The sequence below is a fragment of the Mustela nigripes genome, chromosome X (genome assembly GCF_022355385.1).
Source record: "Mustela nigripes isolate SB6536 chromosome X, MUSNIG.SB6536, whole genome shotgun sequence".
Classification (NCBI taxonomy): Eukaryota; Metazoa; Chordata; class Mammalia; order Carnivora; family Mustelidae; genus Mustela; species Mustela nigripes.
This window is the reverse complement of record NC_081575.1, coordinates 90647205-90666522: the sequence shown is the minus strand read 5'-3', so window position 1 is coordinate 90666522 and position 19318 is coordinate 90647205. Positions and strand designations below refer to the sequence as shown.

Below are 19318 nucleotides of genomic sequence, written 5' to 3'. Positions count from 1 at the left end.
TCCTATGGGTCTGTATTGTGGTATCTATTTACAGATCATGTACCCTTACTGAACGGTAAACTCTGTGAGAGTGAGAGCATCTTCCTTCACTGAAATTCCAGCCTAGTCCAAAATCCAACACAAAACTGATCTTGAAAATATCTGATTTATAATTGTGGATGAACGAATGAATGTAAAGTATTGGAGGACCACTTAGTGATCTGGAGAGGCGATCAGGGGAGGAGGAGCATGTGCTACTCCATCCCCACTTCTACTGATTGTGGGTTCCTGCTAGAATAGGCAACTACTTGTTTATTGAAGACCTACTATGTGCGAGGAACAATGGGAGGTACAGGACTGAGATCTTTTTATTAGACCTCTATCCCCACTCCAGCTTCTTGCCACCAAAAAATAGCTCTAGGGCTCTTCTTTCTATTTGTTTTTGTGGGAAAGATGAGACTTTGAGTTACAAAAGTAATATCCCTGGAAATACTCAGGGCTGTCATGTCTATCTCTGGGGTTTTGCACCGATGACTCACATTTTCTGAAAGTGTTATTTCTATGTATGCTCGCAGCAGCCAGTACTGCAATGCCCTGCATATATCACGTGCTCAATGAGTTGTCAATTGACTTCATACGAGTATGTGACAGTGCAAATATATTATGAAAAATGAGGAGTCTGTACTCCAAAAGAATCAAGATTCCTGCTACACACAGACACACACACACACACAGACACACACACACACACAGAGTGGTGGAGCTTGGCTTAAAGTTCAAGTGTTCCTGTACCCTGCCCTGCGTATCTCTAACTAGGAGAATTTGATAAGGTAGTTGAAGGGTGATAGTACCTTTGCTCTCTCACTGCAATTGAAATCGTTCTTAGCTTTTAAGTGGACCCCACTGTCTACCTTGGTGAGGCGTTTTCAAGAGCAGAGACTCATCTTTTTCATTATCAAAAGAAGATGCTGCTTAATTTGAGGATCCTGTTGAACAATGCAGTTCTTAGAAATGGTCACAGTTTCATGGTTCGAAATTTTCGGTAAGTGATGGCCAGAGGTTGGGGTCTGACTTAGGAACCATAGTGATAACTGAAGTTCTAGTCTGCAAAGGAGTGCAGCCTGAAAAGTCCTCTTTCTGCAGGGTGTAATGCTGGGTTCTACCCTTATTTGAGCCTGCTGTCTCTAATTCCAGCTGAGCTTTCATTTCTCAGTCCTGTATAATCAAATTTCATAGCAGGCTGGTGTGGCGGGGTGGGGGAGGTGTGTGTGCTAACCTCGGCAGGTGAAATGGACTAAATGTTCTTGACATCTTCTGTTTGTGTACATTTTAAATGGACTACTGCCTGAAGAAAATTAGAATTAATTTATACAGGGCCTCCAGCTTGTATTTGGGTTTGCTTGAAAATAATCTATCATTCTAGGGAGTGGGGATTAATTAGTTCTTTTTTTTTTTTTAAATAAAAAGACCCCAAATAACAACTGGATAAATATTTACGAAGCTGCTGCAAAGGGAAGTTAAGTGTGCTGAGGATAATAATATATTTTTTTAACTAAAATTCACATGGGAAATCCATCCTTGAGATTCTTGGTAGCATGTGAAAGGAGGCCATTTCCAGTGAATTCATTATAAAAGCGACATCTTGCTTACCGCTAGTGAACATGCAATGGAAGGAGGCATGGTGTGTGTCTGTGGGGAAGGGGACAAGGATAATAGGTTAACCAAGGAAGGAAGGCCATGAAATGTGCACATCATTGCCAGAAGGCTTCTAGAATAATTATGTGTTAACAATCCCATAGAATTTTTTCAGAGGCTCTTTACAAGGTACCTCAAAACAACCTCACTGACTTCCTAAAGGGAGAAGCTTCTAGTTTGAAGTTCTCTCCCACTGTTAGGAAGCAGACCTGTGACAGTGGCCTTGAGTCCCTCCTCTGGGCCACCTGGAAGCTCTGTGCTTTCTAGACTCTGCCATAAGCACCATTTCTTTGGTGAAGAGAAGACTCTCGGAAGCCAGATGACATTATAGATGATACTGTAAATTAAACCAGTAGTATTAGACCTAGATGGGACCACAGAGCCATAGAATAATATTAGCCTTCTCTTATTTTACAGATAAGGTCAACGAGGCCTAGGCAGATGATGGCGTTTACTGATTAGTACTAGAGTTAGAGCACACAACCCAAGAATGTGGAGGAAAGCTCAGGTTTTGGAGTCTAAACTAGGTTCAAGGCCTGGTACCACCACTTGCTGGTTATATCGACCTTGAGCAAGTCAATAAAGTTTCCGTAATGTTGCTTCACCTATAAAATGGAAAAAGAGTAATATCTGCTCTGCTTACATCACAAGGTGGTTCAATGATTCATTTAATAAATACTGAAAGTCAAGCAGAGAAAGTCAATTATCATATGGTTTCACTTATTTGTGGAACATAAGGAATAGCATGGAAGACATTAGGAGAGGGAAAGGAAAAAGGAAGGGGGGGGTAATCAGAGGGGAAGATGAACCATGAGACACTATGGACTTCGAGAAACAAACTGAGGGTTTTAGAGGGGAAGGGGCAGGGAATGGGCTGGCCCGGTGATGGGTATTAAGGAAGGCATGGACTGCATGGAGCATTGGGTGTTATACACAATGAATCATGGAATACTACAGCAAAAGCTAATGATGTACTGTGTGGTAACTATCATAACACAATAAAAATCAATAAATCATTAAATACTTGTTGAGCGCCTACTTTGTGCCACACTATCTGTAAGGTGTTGGGGATAGAGTGGCAAAGAAGGTAAGGAAAGTCTCTCATACCAGACACATGAAGTCACAGTCTACTGATAATCAGTGAGATAATGAGTGTGAAAACTGTAAAGTGACAGACGAATGTTTATTATTTTATTATTCCATCCCACTGAGTTATATCAGATAAAAGTATGATGAAATTTTTTTCCATGGTTTCTAATAAAGAATCATCACTGAGCTGAAAATAATCGACTGAATGAATAACCAGAGCTTGGAGCTTAAACTTATACTCTTCTTTGAAAAGTACAGTGATGACTGATTTTTAAAATAATGATAACAAGTTCAAGTTTTTAAAGTAAAACCCCTTCCAAAGAATTGGGCTTCTTTGGTATTTACTAATAATCTATCTTCTATATCCAGTAGCCAATCTGTAATTCACAGAGTTTTGGCAAGCCATCTCTCACAGTGAATGGGGGCTGAGGCAAAAACATGTCTAAATTAGCCCAAATCGATACTTGTTATTTGAAAATATGAAAGCCTTGAATCACCCATGTCATTAGAGACTTAAGAGCATAAGCCTTTCGTGAAAATGGGATAATGTTGAAATGGTGTTGCTCTCCTGTGGCATGGATATTTTTTTTCCAGTTCTTTTATTTAGCTATGCTACCTGTCAGCGAGATGAACTCAGAATTGCTGATCTTCAGTAAGACCTCTGGCTTTTGATGACCTCTCAACAACAGAGAAAACTCCCTATCAACTCTGCCTGTATTGTACTTTTACTTTGATTTTCAGCCTTCCACAGAGATTTGAGCTCTTTATTTCCCCCATATCTCTTGAGAAAGGTGAAGAGACCTTGCTACAGAACATATCACGTGATCTTAACACCATCGAATAATAAGAAATGTGTGGTTAGGGTGTGGCAATGCCACAAAATAGGGACTGCAGAGATTTAAAGTGAGCAGCCATATCGCCATGGACAGGATAAAAATAACAGCTTAAGTGAGGCTGAAGCCATTCATGCAGGTTCCTAAATCAATCATTTTTAGTCAATTATTATTTCTTTTTTCCTCCAAAATCGATAGGATCAGACACCAAGACTGCCGAAAACACCCAATCCATATGCTTTTCATCTCACAAACAAGGCTCTAGAGCCTGGCGGTGTTTGGATAATAGACAGTGTCCCATGATTTGTTGCCTATTAGGGAAACTACTTATAGCTTTTAAAGAAACCACTAAAAAAATCTCTTTCTTTATCAGAGAAGACCAATTTGTAAGTGCAGTTCAATTTCATCTCACAAATAGAAATTTCTTCAGAGAATATTGAGCTAAGCCACCCAATTCTGTGGAGGTTATGGACTGGGGTGGAGGTGACTGGTTTTCAGGTATTTCATTCCAGACCTCTCTTAAGGGCTTACATAACTCATTAGGCTCCCGTCATCCCACACTCATATTATCTCTACAAGCATGGACACACAGATGAAGCAATTATAGGCCATCCATGCTCTTGCCTAGAGGAGAGAAAACAGTCCTTTTTGATTCTTCACACCTTCTGTCATAAGTTAAAATGAACGCCTTTTTAAAAACATCTTTCCTGACTTCAGAAAACTGAAGTCAGTTTCTGAGAAACTTGTCATGATATTTCCCTAGGCCAACAGTAAAATTTAGGTCTATTTCCGGTTTGTTATTTTTAGTAATTTAGTGATTTAACTGAAATAGAAGTAGATAGTTTTTCAGAGTCTGAAAAACTATCTGAGGGGTTTGAAGGGGGGTCGGGGGGGGGGGGGGGGGTTGGGGTACCAGGTGGTGGGTATTATAGAGGGCACAGATTGCATGGAGCACTGGGTGTGGTAAAAAAAAATAATGAATACTGTTATGCTGAAAATAAATAAATTAATAAAAAAAATAAAGTATGTTCCTTGGAGCAGCAAAAAAAAAAAAAAAAGAAAGAAAGAAAAATAAGTAGAGGCAGATACATATTTTCAACAGTTTTGGGGTTCTAGCCCTTTTAATAACATCTGCACAAAGCTAACCCTCTTCAATTTTCAGATGATGGGAAGTCACGCCATTTTGGGTTGACAATATCAGGTTTCTTAGAAACCACTAGTCACCCAGTTACAACAGTGACTTATACCACACATGATCATGCAGCAACAGTGAGAAAGGCTGCAGGTCAATTTTTAGTAAGAGACTATTATTATTATTGTTAAAGAAGTAAAGAAATTTTAATCGGTGCTTTTTTTTTCAGATCAGTAGGATGAGATTCAAGAGTTTTGTGAAAATAAAGTCACTGTCCCTTGCATGCACTGCAGTGTGACTTCTTGAGATGGCAATAAAGGGATGAAATTAAAGGCAGGTCACTGAGAATTCAGATAGCTCCAGTATGGCCCATGGAAAATCTTGTGTTTATAAACTTCACGAGTGTTGTGGAAGACAAAGACAAGAAGGATCACTGATTTTGAGTTGATTTTCTTAATTTTTCAGATCAGGAATTGAGGCCAAGGATGGAAAATGATATTCCCAAGGTCATAGTTGAACTAGGACTAGAATTGGAATAATTAAAACCACTGCCCTTTTTCTTCCACTGCTTTGATTACTTTGATCCTTCCAAACTGATCAAATTGGCCATTCTACCCTTGCACAATCTCCTTTTTAAAAATACAGCCCAAATATCTCAGTAAAGAAAAAAAAAATAAGAAAAAATATGCCTTAATGGTTGCGCCAATCTGGAAGATTAAAGAAACACAAAAATCTCAGCCATAAGGCCCACTGACTCCCTCTTAGGCCTCCAGAAGATAAAGTCTTCATCTAAAATTTTCCATGGGGATCAAGATACCATTTAACACTGAATTTTTTCCTATTCTGGTGAAGTCTATTTCTGACTGACCACATTTTACTCAGATCAAGCACTTTTTCTTCCAACAAAATACAATTATACAAAGGAACACATCCAGATCTCCTCCCGTGCTCCAAACAATTTACCAGAGTTGGAAAACGCAGACTCTTGCAATGAAAGGTTTTATTCTGCCAATACAGAATATGCTTCCATTTTCTAGCTAGGAAGATATTTGGGTAAAACTAACACAAAGGTCTACTATTACCTTGGCTTAACTTCTTAGCATTCAGTGATCTGGGGCTGAGAAATCTCTGTAATTATTTTTTAAGGGATAAAATTAATGCAAGGAACTAGTCTGCTTTTTTCAAAAGTTCAGGCTTTAACCAGACTGTAATGACAGTTTGACAGAAAATCTGTACATGGTTCCCATTGTTTTCTCTAATATTATATCCTCCTTATTATGTGTTGGCTGAAGAATGATAATGTGGTTTAGGTCTGGTTTACCAAGGAGACACACTGAAATATAAGAAAACCAAGTATTTTATGGGAACACTAAAATAGTATTCTGGCCCTGGTTCAGGTGCTCCAGAACCAGAGAAGCCTGCCTCCAACTGAGGCTCAGGGTCTCTATAAGAACTTAGAAGCCATTTTTGCCAGTGGTTTTAGCTGGCTAATTCAAGTATGGATTTATCACGAGAAAGCAAGAAATGTCTGATACAGAAAAAAAGGGGGTCTGTGGCAGAGGCATTTCAACATGGTACAGTTGTGGAACTCTTCTACTTTCCTCGAATTTTTAAATAGCTTAGGAAAGAGGTGTGGCAGCTCCATTTCAGAGCCAAGAGTAGGTCTATGAGGAGACAGTAAACAGGATAGGAACTTAAACTTGAACTATTGTGTTTGCTTTCCTTCCAGTGATAAATTTTCCTGGTTAGTTCTCGATATCTATGAAAAACAGCTATTTTTCCTATGCAAACATTTCCTGCCCCACCTCTTGAATAGAATCAAGAAAGGTGGTGACTACTTTAATGATTTTCCAGTGGTGAACAGTACGACTCCCCTTCACTGATTGAGATGCAATTTAAAAAATTTCCAGGATCTACCTCTCTACCCGTTTTGTCCCCAAGAACCCTAGGGACTTATTCTGTACAAGAGGGGCTTATGGAGAGAGGGAACCAAAGTATTGGTACAGTTCACTGTTCCTGCACTTTGGATTTGGCTCTCATGGTGCTATGGGCAAAAGTTTGTCCCACCAGATCCTCTCATCAGTTTTCCAGGGTTATGGACTTGACTCAGACTGGTGTGCCTGAGCCCCAAGGTTATAATGCTCTTGTTTCACATGCATGTGTCCAACTATTTTTCCCAGGAGTGTAAATACTATGTGAGAGTAGTTGAGCCATGGGGAATTTCAGCATTAGCAAAACACTAGTCCACAATTAGTTTTCCTCCCTGACACTCAATCCTTGTGTTCAACCTGGGCCCTTGCTTTCCCTCAACCTTAATTCTGTTCTGGGGGCTCTTGGTATCTTTATTTTTTGTCATCAGACTTTGATCAGAATATTGAAAATTGATCATGGAAAATTTCTCTACCTTCATTCTCAGAAATATGCTGAATTCATTCTTATACAAATTATTCTACTTCTACCCAGAGACATAATTTCATTCATTCATCCTTTTACCTGAGAAATATTTATTGAATACCTACTCTATCCCAGGCATTGCAATAAGTACTGCCTATATATTAATAAATAAACAGGCAGGATCCCTGCCATCAATCATATAGTTCAATGGGAAGGTAAAAAGTAAGTAATATAAACAGACACATGAATATATATTTAAATATTTTGATAAATATCATGAACAAAATGAATGCAAAATAGAGACTACTTAGTACAGTCAGGGAAGGAATCTCCCGAGAGGTGGTATTTATGCTTAATGGTGAGAAGGAGCCAGGATTACTGAGATAATAGTGTTCTGGATAGAAAGAATGGTATGTGAGAGTCCTACAATGAGAAAGCATTTGGAGCACAGGCAGTCCTACCTTTGCAAGGTCCCAATATACAGGAATTTCAATTAGTGCAGTTGAGTCAAATGCCAGTCTTTCAAGTACACAGTTCAAGTTACAGCTGCCATAGTATTTTAATTGTGAATAGTTGCATAAAGTAAAAACCTCATTGCTGGTGTTATTGTACATAAATTGCTATGTAAATAATAGCTGCACATCATGGTCAGTGACCAATCGCATCAAGTTTTGGTGATTGTTCACTGTGTATCTGTTATTCAGTTTACATATGAACAACGAAGTGTAGAGTTGTGCTGCTTTTTCTCCCAGCGACAAAATGATGTGCCATTTGATAAAAATGAATAACTGAAAGGAGGGACTGCCTGACAGAGACCAAAATGCAGCAGAGAAATAAAAAAAATAACATTGGCAGTTACATTTGAATCAAATGGGAATGCATTTATAGAAGAAATATCTGATGGTGGGATTGTTGACGCTGCTACTGTTTGAGAGGCTCTAGCTATGCAGTCAGAGGTCTTGAGCAAAGACAAACTTACCGACATAAATGAGCAAAGTGGTTGTGACACAAAGTGTAAAGATGTAGGAACTGACACCAGCAAAACACTTATACATTCAAGAAATTATCAGAGATATTTTACATATTTTACACTTTCAGTGCAAAGGATAAAATGTTGGAAGTTGATTCAAACTTAGAAAGCCTGGCAATTCACCAAAGCATAGACAAGATGTTTGCTCTGTAACATATGTAATAAGAGAGCATGCATGGTTCAAACTACTCTTGACAGTTTTTACAAAAAATAAAACACTTTAATTCTCAATATTGCTAATGTTCTAAATTACAGTGTAATAAATATATGTTTTACTATTTTTTTCATTTCCCTACACATTTATAACTGACAATATGAGAGTGTTTAATGTCTTGACAAAAAATTAAAAGTCATGGAAAGATTGTGAATTTTCCAACTTATTATTATGGTTGCTATGCATGGTTGCAGGCTTAATGGTCATTTACAGTGCCACACTACCATGTAAACCAGAACGAACTGTATTTTTTTAAAAAAGAAAAGAAAAGAAAAAGCTTATCTGCTAATACCTATTGAAGGTGCCATCCCAGGGCAAAAGGGAAGGTGATATTATCAGTAACTGCCCTGTGGAGACTGGAGTCACAAAGAGGTATTCTTCTGACTAATTATGGTCTAATAAAAATACTTTGAAATAAGGTTTCTGTTGCTACATAAACTTTAAAATGAAAGGTCTGGACAAAATGGGAAGATTCAAGCAGGATGTTTGTATCTTCTTTTATCTTTAAACTTGAATCTGTCAATGGAGAAATAGCAAGAGCCTCACAAGGCAATCCCAATAGCACGACATTAACCTAACCCTAATCTCAATGTCTTAGAGCATAAGAACAAATCTGAGAAACACCCAGAGACATTTTACTTCTCCCATTCTGTCCCCTGCTTATAAGAGCTGGAAGTTGGAGCTTTTGTGAAGTAGCTGAAGGTGGTGTTGGGTCTCCTTTTTCACCATTATTTTCTTGCTTTCTCTCATGTGAAGGGGGGAGAAAAATTAAGTTCCACGCATCCTTTCCTTTCTTTTTCAACACCAAAACCATCAGCAGCACAATTGCAAGGTCCATGCTATTCTCTCTCTCTTTTTTAAAGATTTTATTTATTTATTTGACAGACAGAGATCACAAGTAGGCAGAGAGGCAGGCAGAGAGAGAGAGAGAGAGAGAGAGAGAGAGAGAGAGAGAAGCAGGCTCCCTGCTGAGCAGAGAGCCCGACGTGGGGATCGATCCCAGGACCCGGGGATCCTGACCTGAGCTGAAGGCAGAGGCTTTAACCCACTGAGCCATCCAGGCGCCCCCATGCTATTTTCTTGAATGAAACTTGTAGTCCTGTGAGTGTTTAGAAGGAACTAGATACAACACAATCCTGCAAGGGCTGAGAGTGTGGGAAGGTTCTTAATTCCTTAAAAGGTGCCCTGATGACTCAGCTTTTGTGGGCTCCAAAATTACCAGGAGAAAGATCTTGAGCTCTGGGCAAAAAAATAAGTCCTCAAAATTAGCATATGAGTGGTTTCTCCTGTTGTCAATGGGAGTTTAACAACCATAGCGATGTTTCACAAATATTATATGTTGGCTAACTGAACATTATAAAAAATTTTCTTAAATCCTGGGGAGCAGGGTTTCCAGCAAAGATTTTTCCCCTTTAAAAAATAATACTGGAGGAAGTCTTAAGCTGTGGAATATTAATGTTTTATTTGAGATACAGAGTCAAGAGAGTTTATCCCCTGTGATTTTATCTTAATTGGACCTTGTTCCAGGAAAAAAAATGTTTGTAAACATGCCCTGTGAATTGGGAAAGTATAAGTTGCAATGCCTCCACTTCACGTCAGACATGATAAACCTGTTTACAAATCCCCAAATCCAACTGACTCTAAAAAATACAATATCAGTCTAAGGGTTTACTTCTCAACAGTATCAGTACTTGTATATTCCAAGTGTTGCTTAATATTATCACTAATTAACATTATCAGAACCAAACACATAACCAAAATACATATGTAAAAGTACATTTTCTGCCTAACTGCCATGTCTTTAAATTTTCAAATTTCTGAATAGTATTATCCAAATCTTGGACACAGTTTTGTGATATTTACTAGGGTTCCATTGGAAGGAAGAAAATAAAGGTCTATTCTAGAAACTTGGTTATCCAGTATATTTTTGTATATTTACAAATTTGTTTTTTAAATATTTGATTCTTTTCAGTCTAAACTTCTGCATTTTTTAATGTTTTGTTTTATACACAGTCTATTAGGGTAGTAACACATATATAAATAAGTAAACATACATTGTAGATCCATATCCAAAAATTTTTTTTTTTAATATTTCATTTATTTGACAGAGATCACAAGTAGGCAGAAAGACAGGCAGAGAGAGAGGGGGAAGCAGGCTCCCCGCTGAGCAGAGAGCCCAATGCAGGGCTCGATCCCAGGACCCTAAGATCATGACCTGGTCCGAAGGCAGAGGCTTATAATCCACTGAGCCACCCAGGCGCCCCCCAAAATTTTTTAATGTTAGAGGTCTGTAATAAAAAATAAATTGTGGACCACTGCTTTAAAGAAAATTCCATTTAGAGAGTAGATGAAGGACATATTTTTAAAAGTTATAAGTGATAAATCACTGACTTCTATTTCTAAAACCAATATTGCTCTGTATGTCAACTAAAGTTTAAAGAAAATTTTAAAGAAAAATTTAAAAAATAATAATAAATAAAATAAAAGTTGAAGGCTATGGTACATCTTTGAAATAGGTATGTTAACCAAAACTTTGATCTACATGTAAACTGAAAACACTAATTTCTATTAGAATTGAATGTCATGGGGTGCCTGGGTGGCTCAGTGGGTTAAAGCCGCTGCCTTCAGCTCAGGTCATGATCCCAGGGTCCTGGGATCGAGCCCTGCATCGGGCTCTCTGCTCGGTGGGGAGCCTGCTTCCTCCTCTCTCTCTCTCAGCCTGCCTCTCTGCCTACTTGTGATCTCTCTCTGTCAAATAAATAAATAAAATCTTTTAAAAAAGAATTAAATGTCATTAGTATCTTTTTTAAAAAGATTATTTATTTATTTGAGAGAGAGAGGGGAAGCAAGAGTGTGAGCAAGGGGAGGGTCAGTGGGAGAGGGAGAAGCAGACTCCCCACTGAGCAGAAAGCCTGACACAGGGCTTGATCCCAGGACCCCACGATCATGACCTGAGCTGAAGACAAATGCTTAAGTGACTGAGCCACCCTGGCGCCCCTGTCATTAGTCTTATATTAAATCAATCAATCAATCAACCATCAGCCAACTAACTCACAAACCCTTGATCTTTATGGAAGTTCCTTTCCTTACTAACTAGAATCTCTGAAGGACCTAACATTACAAAATGTTAACTGAAAACGATCTACTCATCTATCAAAGACTAAATGAACCAATCAACTCTGCCAGAAAGTTGGATGTTTAGTAAAATATTCCTTGGTCTAAGTTATTTGACATCATGCAGTGGAAACAACAAATTGAGTGAATTTGTGATTTTTCCTACCTATCCTCTTGTCATCATTGCAAAACATACATAAATCCCACCAAAGGATTTATTCTTCATCTCAGGTAGCCCAAGCTCTTTTGTTAGGCTGAAATGAAGCATGACCATTTTGTGATGTTGTTTTACTTCTAATAAGATTAATGTTTAGTACCTGTGGTGAACCACAATTTGCCCTTCATTATTCATAATTTCTAATTGTATACAATATAATTATTGTTAAATAGAGGTAACACTGGGAAAATGAAAGAATAAATGTTTTCACTTTTAGATTCTTATTATCCCAAATAATAACTATTGTCATCACAATGTAACCAAATGTTAAAATGGGACTCTTTCCATCTCAGTTTCTGCTCAGGCCCAATAGGTGTTGACTCTTCCCTCATTCCAACATAAAATGCTATGCCACTAAAACAGGAGCAAAGGAGATACACAAGAATTAGTTTTGCAACCCACTTTTTTTTGACCACTTCCAGTTTCTAAAATGGACTACAAAAACCAAGAGATGGGTTGTTGATTAGAAGAGGATTTTTAAAGTGCTACCACTGTGTACGACAGGAAGAGGTACTCTCTCCTCACCTTAAACCTAGGGAAAGTGACTCTAATGGCATCGGTATTTTTAATAGGAGAGCTTGAGGACACCATAGGCCAAATCCAGGCCTCTACCTGGGAAATCTAGAGTAAGAGGGAGGGGTTGACTAGCTGTTTTGATGGCAGAACAATAGAGGAGTCTATACTGGAATGAAACGGACTCTCGTCAGAGCATAGAATATGAAGAGTTTCCCATGAACCAATACAGACGGAGAAAGAGACCTAGCATGGTATTGTTTCACATGGTGGCCAAGAGACCTCCTGAAGGATGGGGAGATCTCTGCAAAAGGAGTCAAGATGCATTCCTTTGGATGGCATGAGAAATGTAATTGTCCACCACCAAAGACTACTGTGAGAAATTCCCAGTGATGGCAGAATTCTCCAAAGGAGCCTCAAAAGCACCCTAGAAGAGAAGGAGACAGCCTCAAGCACCTATACCATTGCTAGATTGCTAGAACAGAACCAGACTTTACCTGACTCTTAACTCCTCACCTTCCCGAGGCTTTACTTGGAGGGACTAAAGGCGGGGAAATAAAGGAGACAGCTCGTGGTCCATCCTCCCTCTAGAGTGGTCCAGCTTGAATTAGGCATGAACTGGAAGGAAAGAGGGTGTTAACTTGCAGTACATTTCTTAAAGTTAAAAAAAATCATTATTATTATTACATATTATTTTAATGAGACTCGTTGTGGAGGAATAAAGTAAGCACAGAGGATTTTTTAAACTTTATTTCCTGAAAGTTACCAGAAAAGCCACAAGGCCCACTGTATTTGACCAGGGACAAGTATAGAACAAATCTCCAAGAACAGCTTTGAAAGGCGGTAGGGGAAAAAGAATGCAAATGTTTTCTATTGTATGGACATTGCAAATTCTGTTTGTCTAATCAATCATATATATAACCAATCAATAACGACAGCTAAAATTTATCAAATGCTTATTATATGGCAGACCCTGTATGATCTCCATGTATTAAATCATTTCATCCTCACAGCCCTATAAGATTATTATACTCATTTTCTAGGTGAGCGAGAAATTCAGGTGCAGAGAGAGATTAGGTAACTTGCCCAAAGTTGCCAGTTAGTAAGGGGCGAAGCCACTGATATGGCTACTCCCAGCAAATAAGAATTCAATTCCTTCCTCAAATGTTTCTTTTCTCTCAATATCCAACATATTGGATATCTAAAATGTAAATTAATGCCATATCAATTTTAATGCTTTAATACTTTGCAGAGATACATGAGGCTCCAGGCGATTTGTTGTTTTGTTTCAAGAATAAAACAACAAATCACCATAGGTCATGCGTTTTTTTCCCTTAAATATATATTTCTCTTTATTTTTCTTTCCTTCTTTTTTTTTTGTAGATGTGGACAACCACTACACAATAAAGTACAGCTGAAGGGTCGTGACCTCCTCACTCTAAAGACCTTTACAGGAGAAGAAATTAAGTATATGTTATGGCTATCAGCAGATCTCAAATTTAGGATAAAGCAGAAAGGAGAGGTATGGAGCATTTTCATCTTACTTTCTGATACTACCATCCAGCCTTTTTAAAGACAGCCTTTCCAAAGAAAGAGGGGAAAGAAAATACATTAAAATTCCTAAACAGTAGCTAAGTAATGAAACCACACAGTCAAGGTAATTGATTATCACGGAGTGTACAGACATATAAAAAGCATAAAAATCAGTTATTCAGTGACAAGTCATTGTACTTCTTTCATGTGGAATGTTGAAATTCATTATTAATTGGATCAGGACCTAAGGAATCATTTCTCTGGAAAGATTTTATTTTTCTACCTTCACTCTTTTCTCGGTGCATTTTCTATCAAGTTAAAAATAAGGATGATACTGGTTTTTTTTTTTTTTTCCTGGCAACCAATTTCAATTAATTAATGCAGCAGCTTCATTTAGGCTGCTTAATTATGAAAGCATATTTGTGTTCCAAGCTGATTCAAAAGCACTTTAAAGAGCTGGTTTCAGGTTGAGGAAGTTTTATACAACCTTGGTTCTCTTATCTATTTCACTAGCTCTCCAAGTTCAGAAAACAGGAGAGTTTCCAACTGCTGTGAGTTGATATTCTCATATAAGACCTGAAATTGGAGAAAAGGTCCCCAAGACCCCAGGCCTAGTCTTCATACTTTGTGTATAAAGAAAGTTAGCTGGCAGGAATCTGTTTGTTCCAGAACTCATCCTATTGAGACTCCATCTCTGAGAAGAGGAAGGAGGAAAGCCCCACCCCACACCCAAACTCTGCAGATTGTTTCCAAATGACTTCCAGAAACAAAGCCTTTGCACTCCCAGGAGGATGTATGATGAAAGCGTAGCTGGGGCTTCATGTTTAGGAGTCTTAATGCCCCATGTTGTGACAGAGTAGCATTGCATCTAGTTGAGAAAACACGTCTGAACCAATCGTTGTCAAGGTCCTTGAACATGGATATGGGTTTCCATGAATTTAGGTAAAAAGATGGTTCCAGTCGGAAATATCAGCATAGTTTGGAACAAGTATTCAGGTTGAACCCAGAGCAACTAATATTTTCTAATTACATGTCAACAAGCTGTAGGAGTTTTCCTGTTCCCTTCCTCTACTTGTAAAGAACATGAAAAGAGGAACACTTTAAATTCACTTTTTAAGTAATATTTTGAATGCTCATTTGGAGGCAGTGATTAATTATTCTACATCTCCTCATACTGTAAAGAATAGATTTTGAAACGTAATCTTTGATATTGGATATAAAATATTTTTCATTTTAATTGTATTCTTGTCCTTAATTTTCAGTATTTGCCCTTATTACAAGGGAAGTCCTTAGGCATGATTTTTGAAAAAAGAAGTACTCGAACAAGACTTTCCACAGAAACAGGTGAGTCCACAGCCAAACTTGCGCTTGTGCTGAGGAGGGGGCCAGAGGGTGAGGATCGGGAGGAGTCGCCCAGTGGGGGAATTTGTCTGTCTTGTTAGCAAGCACAAAGGGAAAACACTGTCACTGGGAGTAGCAGTGTGAGCCTCTGGGTGTTCTTTCCAATTCTCAAAGAAGCTGTAAGCTGAAAGATTAGCGTCATCTGTAGGAATTCCATGAAGACTTGATTACGAGTCCCAAAGAGCTTTTCATGTTCAGTACAAAATGTGAGTGGACACAAAATCTCAGTCCTCAAAGTCATGTGCTCAAGAAATGTGTTTTTTCCTAACAGGTAAAGAGTTTTTTCTTGCTTGTTCTAATTTTGCAGGATGGTGGAAACTGAATCTCCTCAATGTTAGGCATCCTCAACCATTTCAGGGTTTCCTTCATCAATGTAGGCTCTCTTCTCTCTTTCCCCACAGTCATGGGTAAGCCCTAGAGAGTACGTGAAGAAGATCCTGGGCATTGGTAATCAGGGTATCATCAACAGATATCCATACTGGGGTCTGCTGGGACTTCTTTTTTTTTTTTTTAAGATTTTATTTATTTATTTGACAGGTAGAGATCACAAGTAGGCAGAGAGGCAGGCAGAGAGAGAGAGGGAAGCAGGCTCCCCATGAAGCAGAGAGCCTGATGCGGGGCTCGATCCCAGGACCCTGGGACCATGACCTGAGCCTAAGGCAGAGGCTTTAACCCACTGAGCCACCAGGCACCCCTCTGCTGGGACTTCTATATCCCCATTGGACCTTGGCTGCAGTTTGCTTCACTCAGATCACAAGACCTGAAATGTTTCTTGGTTTGACTCTCTCAACCCCCTGAAAACTCTCCATGTCATATTGGGTACAGAGATACTGCAAGGCTTTCTCTCTCCTTCTTTCTTTAGGCTGCGTGCCAGGGAGTTCTAGAACATGTGTTGCCTCCTAGAGCTCTGTCTTAAAAGCGAGACATGGGTGTTATTAGCTTTGGGATTCCCCAGACTCATCTGAAATTTCCAGCATGCTTCCCACACTTCAGTAGCAGGCCTGTGGGATAGACCACAGGATACAGTGTCAAAGGTCCATCAGTTTCTGTTTCTGTTGCTGCTCCTCTCCTGCTCCTCATTTTCTGCTCTCAAGTGCCAGTATCAGGGGCTAGGTGATAAAGCAGGAAGAAAAAACTGTCTCTGACTTTCCAAGATTTCTTTCAAATCTACTGTTTGTGCCTGGAATTGTAAGCTATAGAAACTCAGAATTTCTTTTTTCTCAAACTATTAACTCTGTTATGTTTCCAAAAGTCCATTTTGAAACTCAAAAGCCACATATCACCTCTTTTCTTTCTCTGCATTTCTGCTCTGTCAAATCTCCCTGGAATTAATAACATGACTGCTCAAATGGACAAATGGAGAGGATCAAGGAGGAGGCACCACACACACACAAAAAAAAAACACACTACTTGATTCTTCAAATATCTCATCCTGTCTACAAGCATCAGAGCTTTCTAGGGTTAATTAATTAATTAATTAATTTCAGAGAGAGAGACAGACAGAGAGAGAGAGGAGGGGCAGAGAGCGAATCTTAAGCAGGCTCCACATCCAGGGCAAAGCCCAATGCAGGGCTAGATCTCACAACTCTGAGATCACGACCTTAGCTGAAATCAAGAGTCAGATGATGCTTAACCAACTGAGCCACCCAGGTGCCTCATAAGAACTTTCTAGGGTTTAGAAGCAAACAACTACTTCATGCAGTTCTTGCCTTGTAATAATCAGTAATGAGGTTCATCAAATATATAGCAAAATAGAGTTCAGAGGGATTAAGTGACTTGGTAATACAAATAGCACCAGGATTCAGATCTCGAGTTTACTGTTCTTACTAATGCACTCCCCTTGACCCTGGAGAGAAGAAAGGAGGGTGAGGGGAAACACCCATAATGTGTCACCTTGTCTTTTAGTCCCAGGAAGAAAACATGTGAGAACATACTGCCTTTTTAAAAAAAGATTTTATTTATTTATTTGACACACAGAGAGAGAGAGAGAGAGAGAGAGATCTCAAGTAGGCAGAGCAGCAGGCAAAGAGAGAGAGAAGCAGGCTTCCTACTGAGCAGAAAGCCCGATGCAGGGCTCGATCCCAGGATCCTGAGATCAGGGCCTGAGCCGAAGGCAGAGGCTTAACCCACTGAGCCACCCAGGTGCCCCTACATACTGCTTTTTAAAGATGGCTCCTTTAAGAAATCATGTTGACATTTGAGGAAAAATAAATATTGCATAAACCAGGCAGTAATTCGCAAATTCTGCTCCTTTATAACACTGACCTTCTATGAGTTGGGCAGAATTTTCTTTTATCATTAGTACTTAAGAGAGGTGTTGTTGTTCTGAAGTCATCAAAAGGATGGATGAGTACATAGACATGAGTACATACCTCAATTTTAAGGTTTTTAAAATTAATTTTTCTTCGTTGTTGGTGTTTTCTACAACTTTTCTCTGTACAGATGCTATGCTATTTTTGATGTCAAATATCCCTGAATAACTGATCAGTTTTGCCACTCACATATAATGTGGTAGTTAAGCTATTAATAAAACCAAGAGGGAAGACTTAATAAGCCTTCGGGTGCAGACCCTGTGCCAGGTGTTCCACATTAATTATGGGGATTATCTCACTTAATCCTTATGACAGTTCCATGAGGACAAGACCATTGAGGAAAACAGGCAGAAACGGGTTCAGCAAATGGCCCACAGACACATAGCTAATAAATGGCAGACCCGGGACTGGAAGCTATGATTAAATGTATTTTTTAACTATCTAATTTAATTTGAACAGGTCATAGTCATGTTTTATTCCAGTAAAATTGTTTCCACAGATGGCATTAAACATTTTGTTAGACGGTGGTTTTCTATATTGAAGCTCTCTGAAACAGGTACAAAATTGCAAACTGTAACAATAAATACATGAGAAAAGCAACATCTGACCATAAAAAGTTATGGTTCACAGAGTAGTCACCATTATCTCCAATAAATATCCATGAGTCTAATTGTACATGGCACCCAGTCAAACTCAACAGGAGGAGAATCTGTCAGAGTAAGGAGTTGCTTTAAATGTTTACAGAAACAGTAAACCTCAACCAAAACCACAGCAGAGCATTTCTATAAAGCGCATGTGCCTCATCCGTTGTCCTTCGGCACAATTCTTCATCACAACCTGTTATGTTGGTATTCAGAATGGAAGTAGGATGTAATTAAAACTGTCTTTTCTTGCCTCGGATTTGTGCCAGCCTCCTCATAGGAAAGTCCTGGAGGATTCCATCCCCAGCCTGAGTGGCAGAGATACAACCGTATTTCTACTTATCTCAGAGGACAGAATAAAATTCGCCACTCAACTTAAGCCATACAAATTGCTCATGTAATATTTTCATTAAGGTGCAACATGCCTACCGAAAAGTGCACAAATCCTGAAGTATATAGTTCCATGAATTCTTACAGTAAACATATCCTTGCAATTAACACCCAGAGAGAGAGAGAGAAACAGGACATTAAGAGCACCCAGAAGCCCTCCCTTGTATCTCCTTCTAGTTGCTACTCCCCCTACCAAAGGGTAACCATGATCCTGGTTTCTAACACCACAGATTCCTTTTGCCTGTGATGGAGTCATTCAGCATATGATCTTTTGTGTGGGGTATCTTTTGCTCGGCACTATGTTAGTGAGGTGTGGCGACATCGCTGTGTGTAGCTGTAGATCATTTATTCCTCCCCCACTCTGTGTATACGCCTGCCAGGCAAACTGTGCAATTCTCCTGTGTGTCTACCGATGATTATATTCTTTTATTGCAAATTAATTGAGCAGATAGAGGGATACATTTATTAATCTTGGTAAGTGCAGTAGCTGATAGAAAAAATGCACAAGGCATCCTAAGAGAGGGTTCTTTTCATTATTTAACTTTGGCATTTCACTTTCAAGGAGACAGGGAAGCTGATGCTTTCCAAGCTATTTCAAATGTATCATCTTTACGAAGGTGACAATATAAAAAATCGTGATGCTGTTCTGCAGGTATGAAAAAGAAGCACAGGGAGGCTCATGGCTGCCTTAGTTCTACCACCAAGAGCCCTCAGAGCCCTCACATTTCTAGTGCATGAATTCTATTTATACCTCTCCTTCCAAAGCTTGCACAGATCTGTGAGGGAAAGAGCAAAATCAGATGTACACTTATCTTCCCAGGCAGAAACCAA

The 19318-nt window shown here is 39.0% G+C and overlaps 1 protein-coding gene across 1 annotated transcript in view; it reads left to right on the top strand.

Moving 5' to 3' along the window:
* The first annotated feature begins 775 nt into the window (after window positions 1-775).
* OTC (ornithine transcarbamylase) overlaps window positions 776-19318 on the top strand; it is a 63187-nt gene continuing 44644 nt past the window's right edge. The window contains exons 1-3 of the mRNA XM_059386278.1: window positions 776-1021; window positions 13594-13732; window positions 15006-15087. Coding sequence (XP_059242261.1) covers window positions 945-1021; window positions 13594-13732; window positions 15006-15087 — 298 coding nt within the window. The 5' untranslated portion in view covers window positions 776-944. The remainder of the gene's footprint in view (window positions 1022-13593; window positions 13733-15005; window positions 15088-19318) is intronic.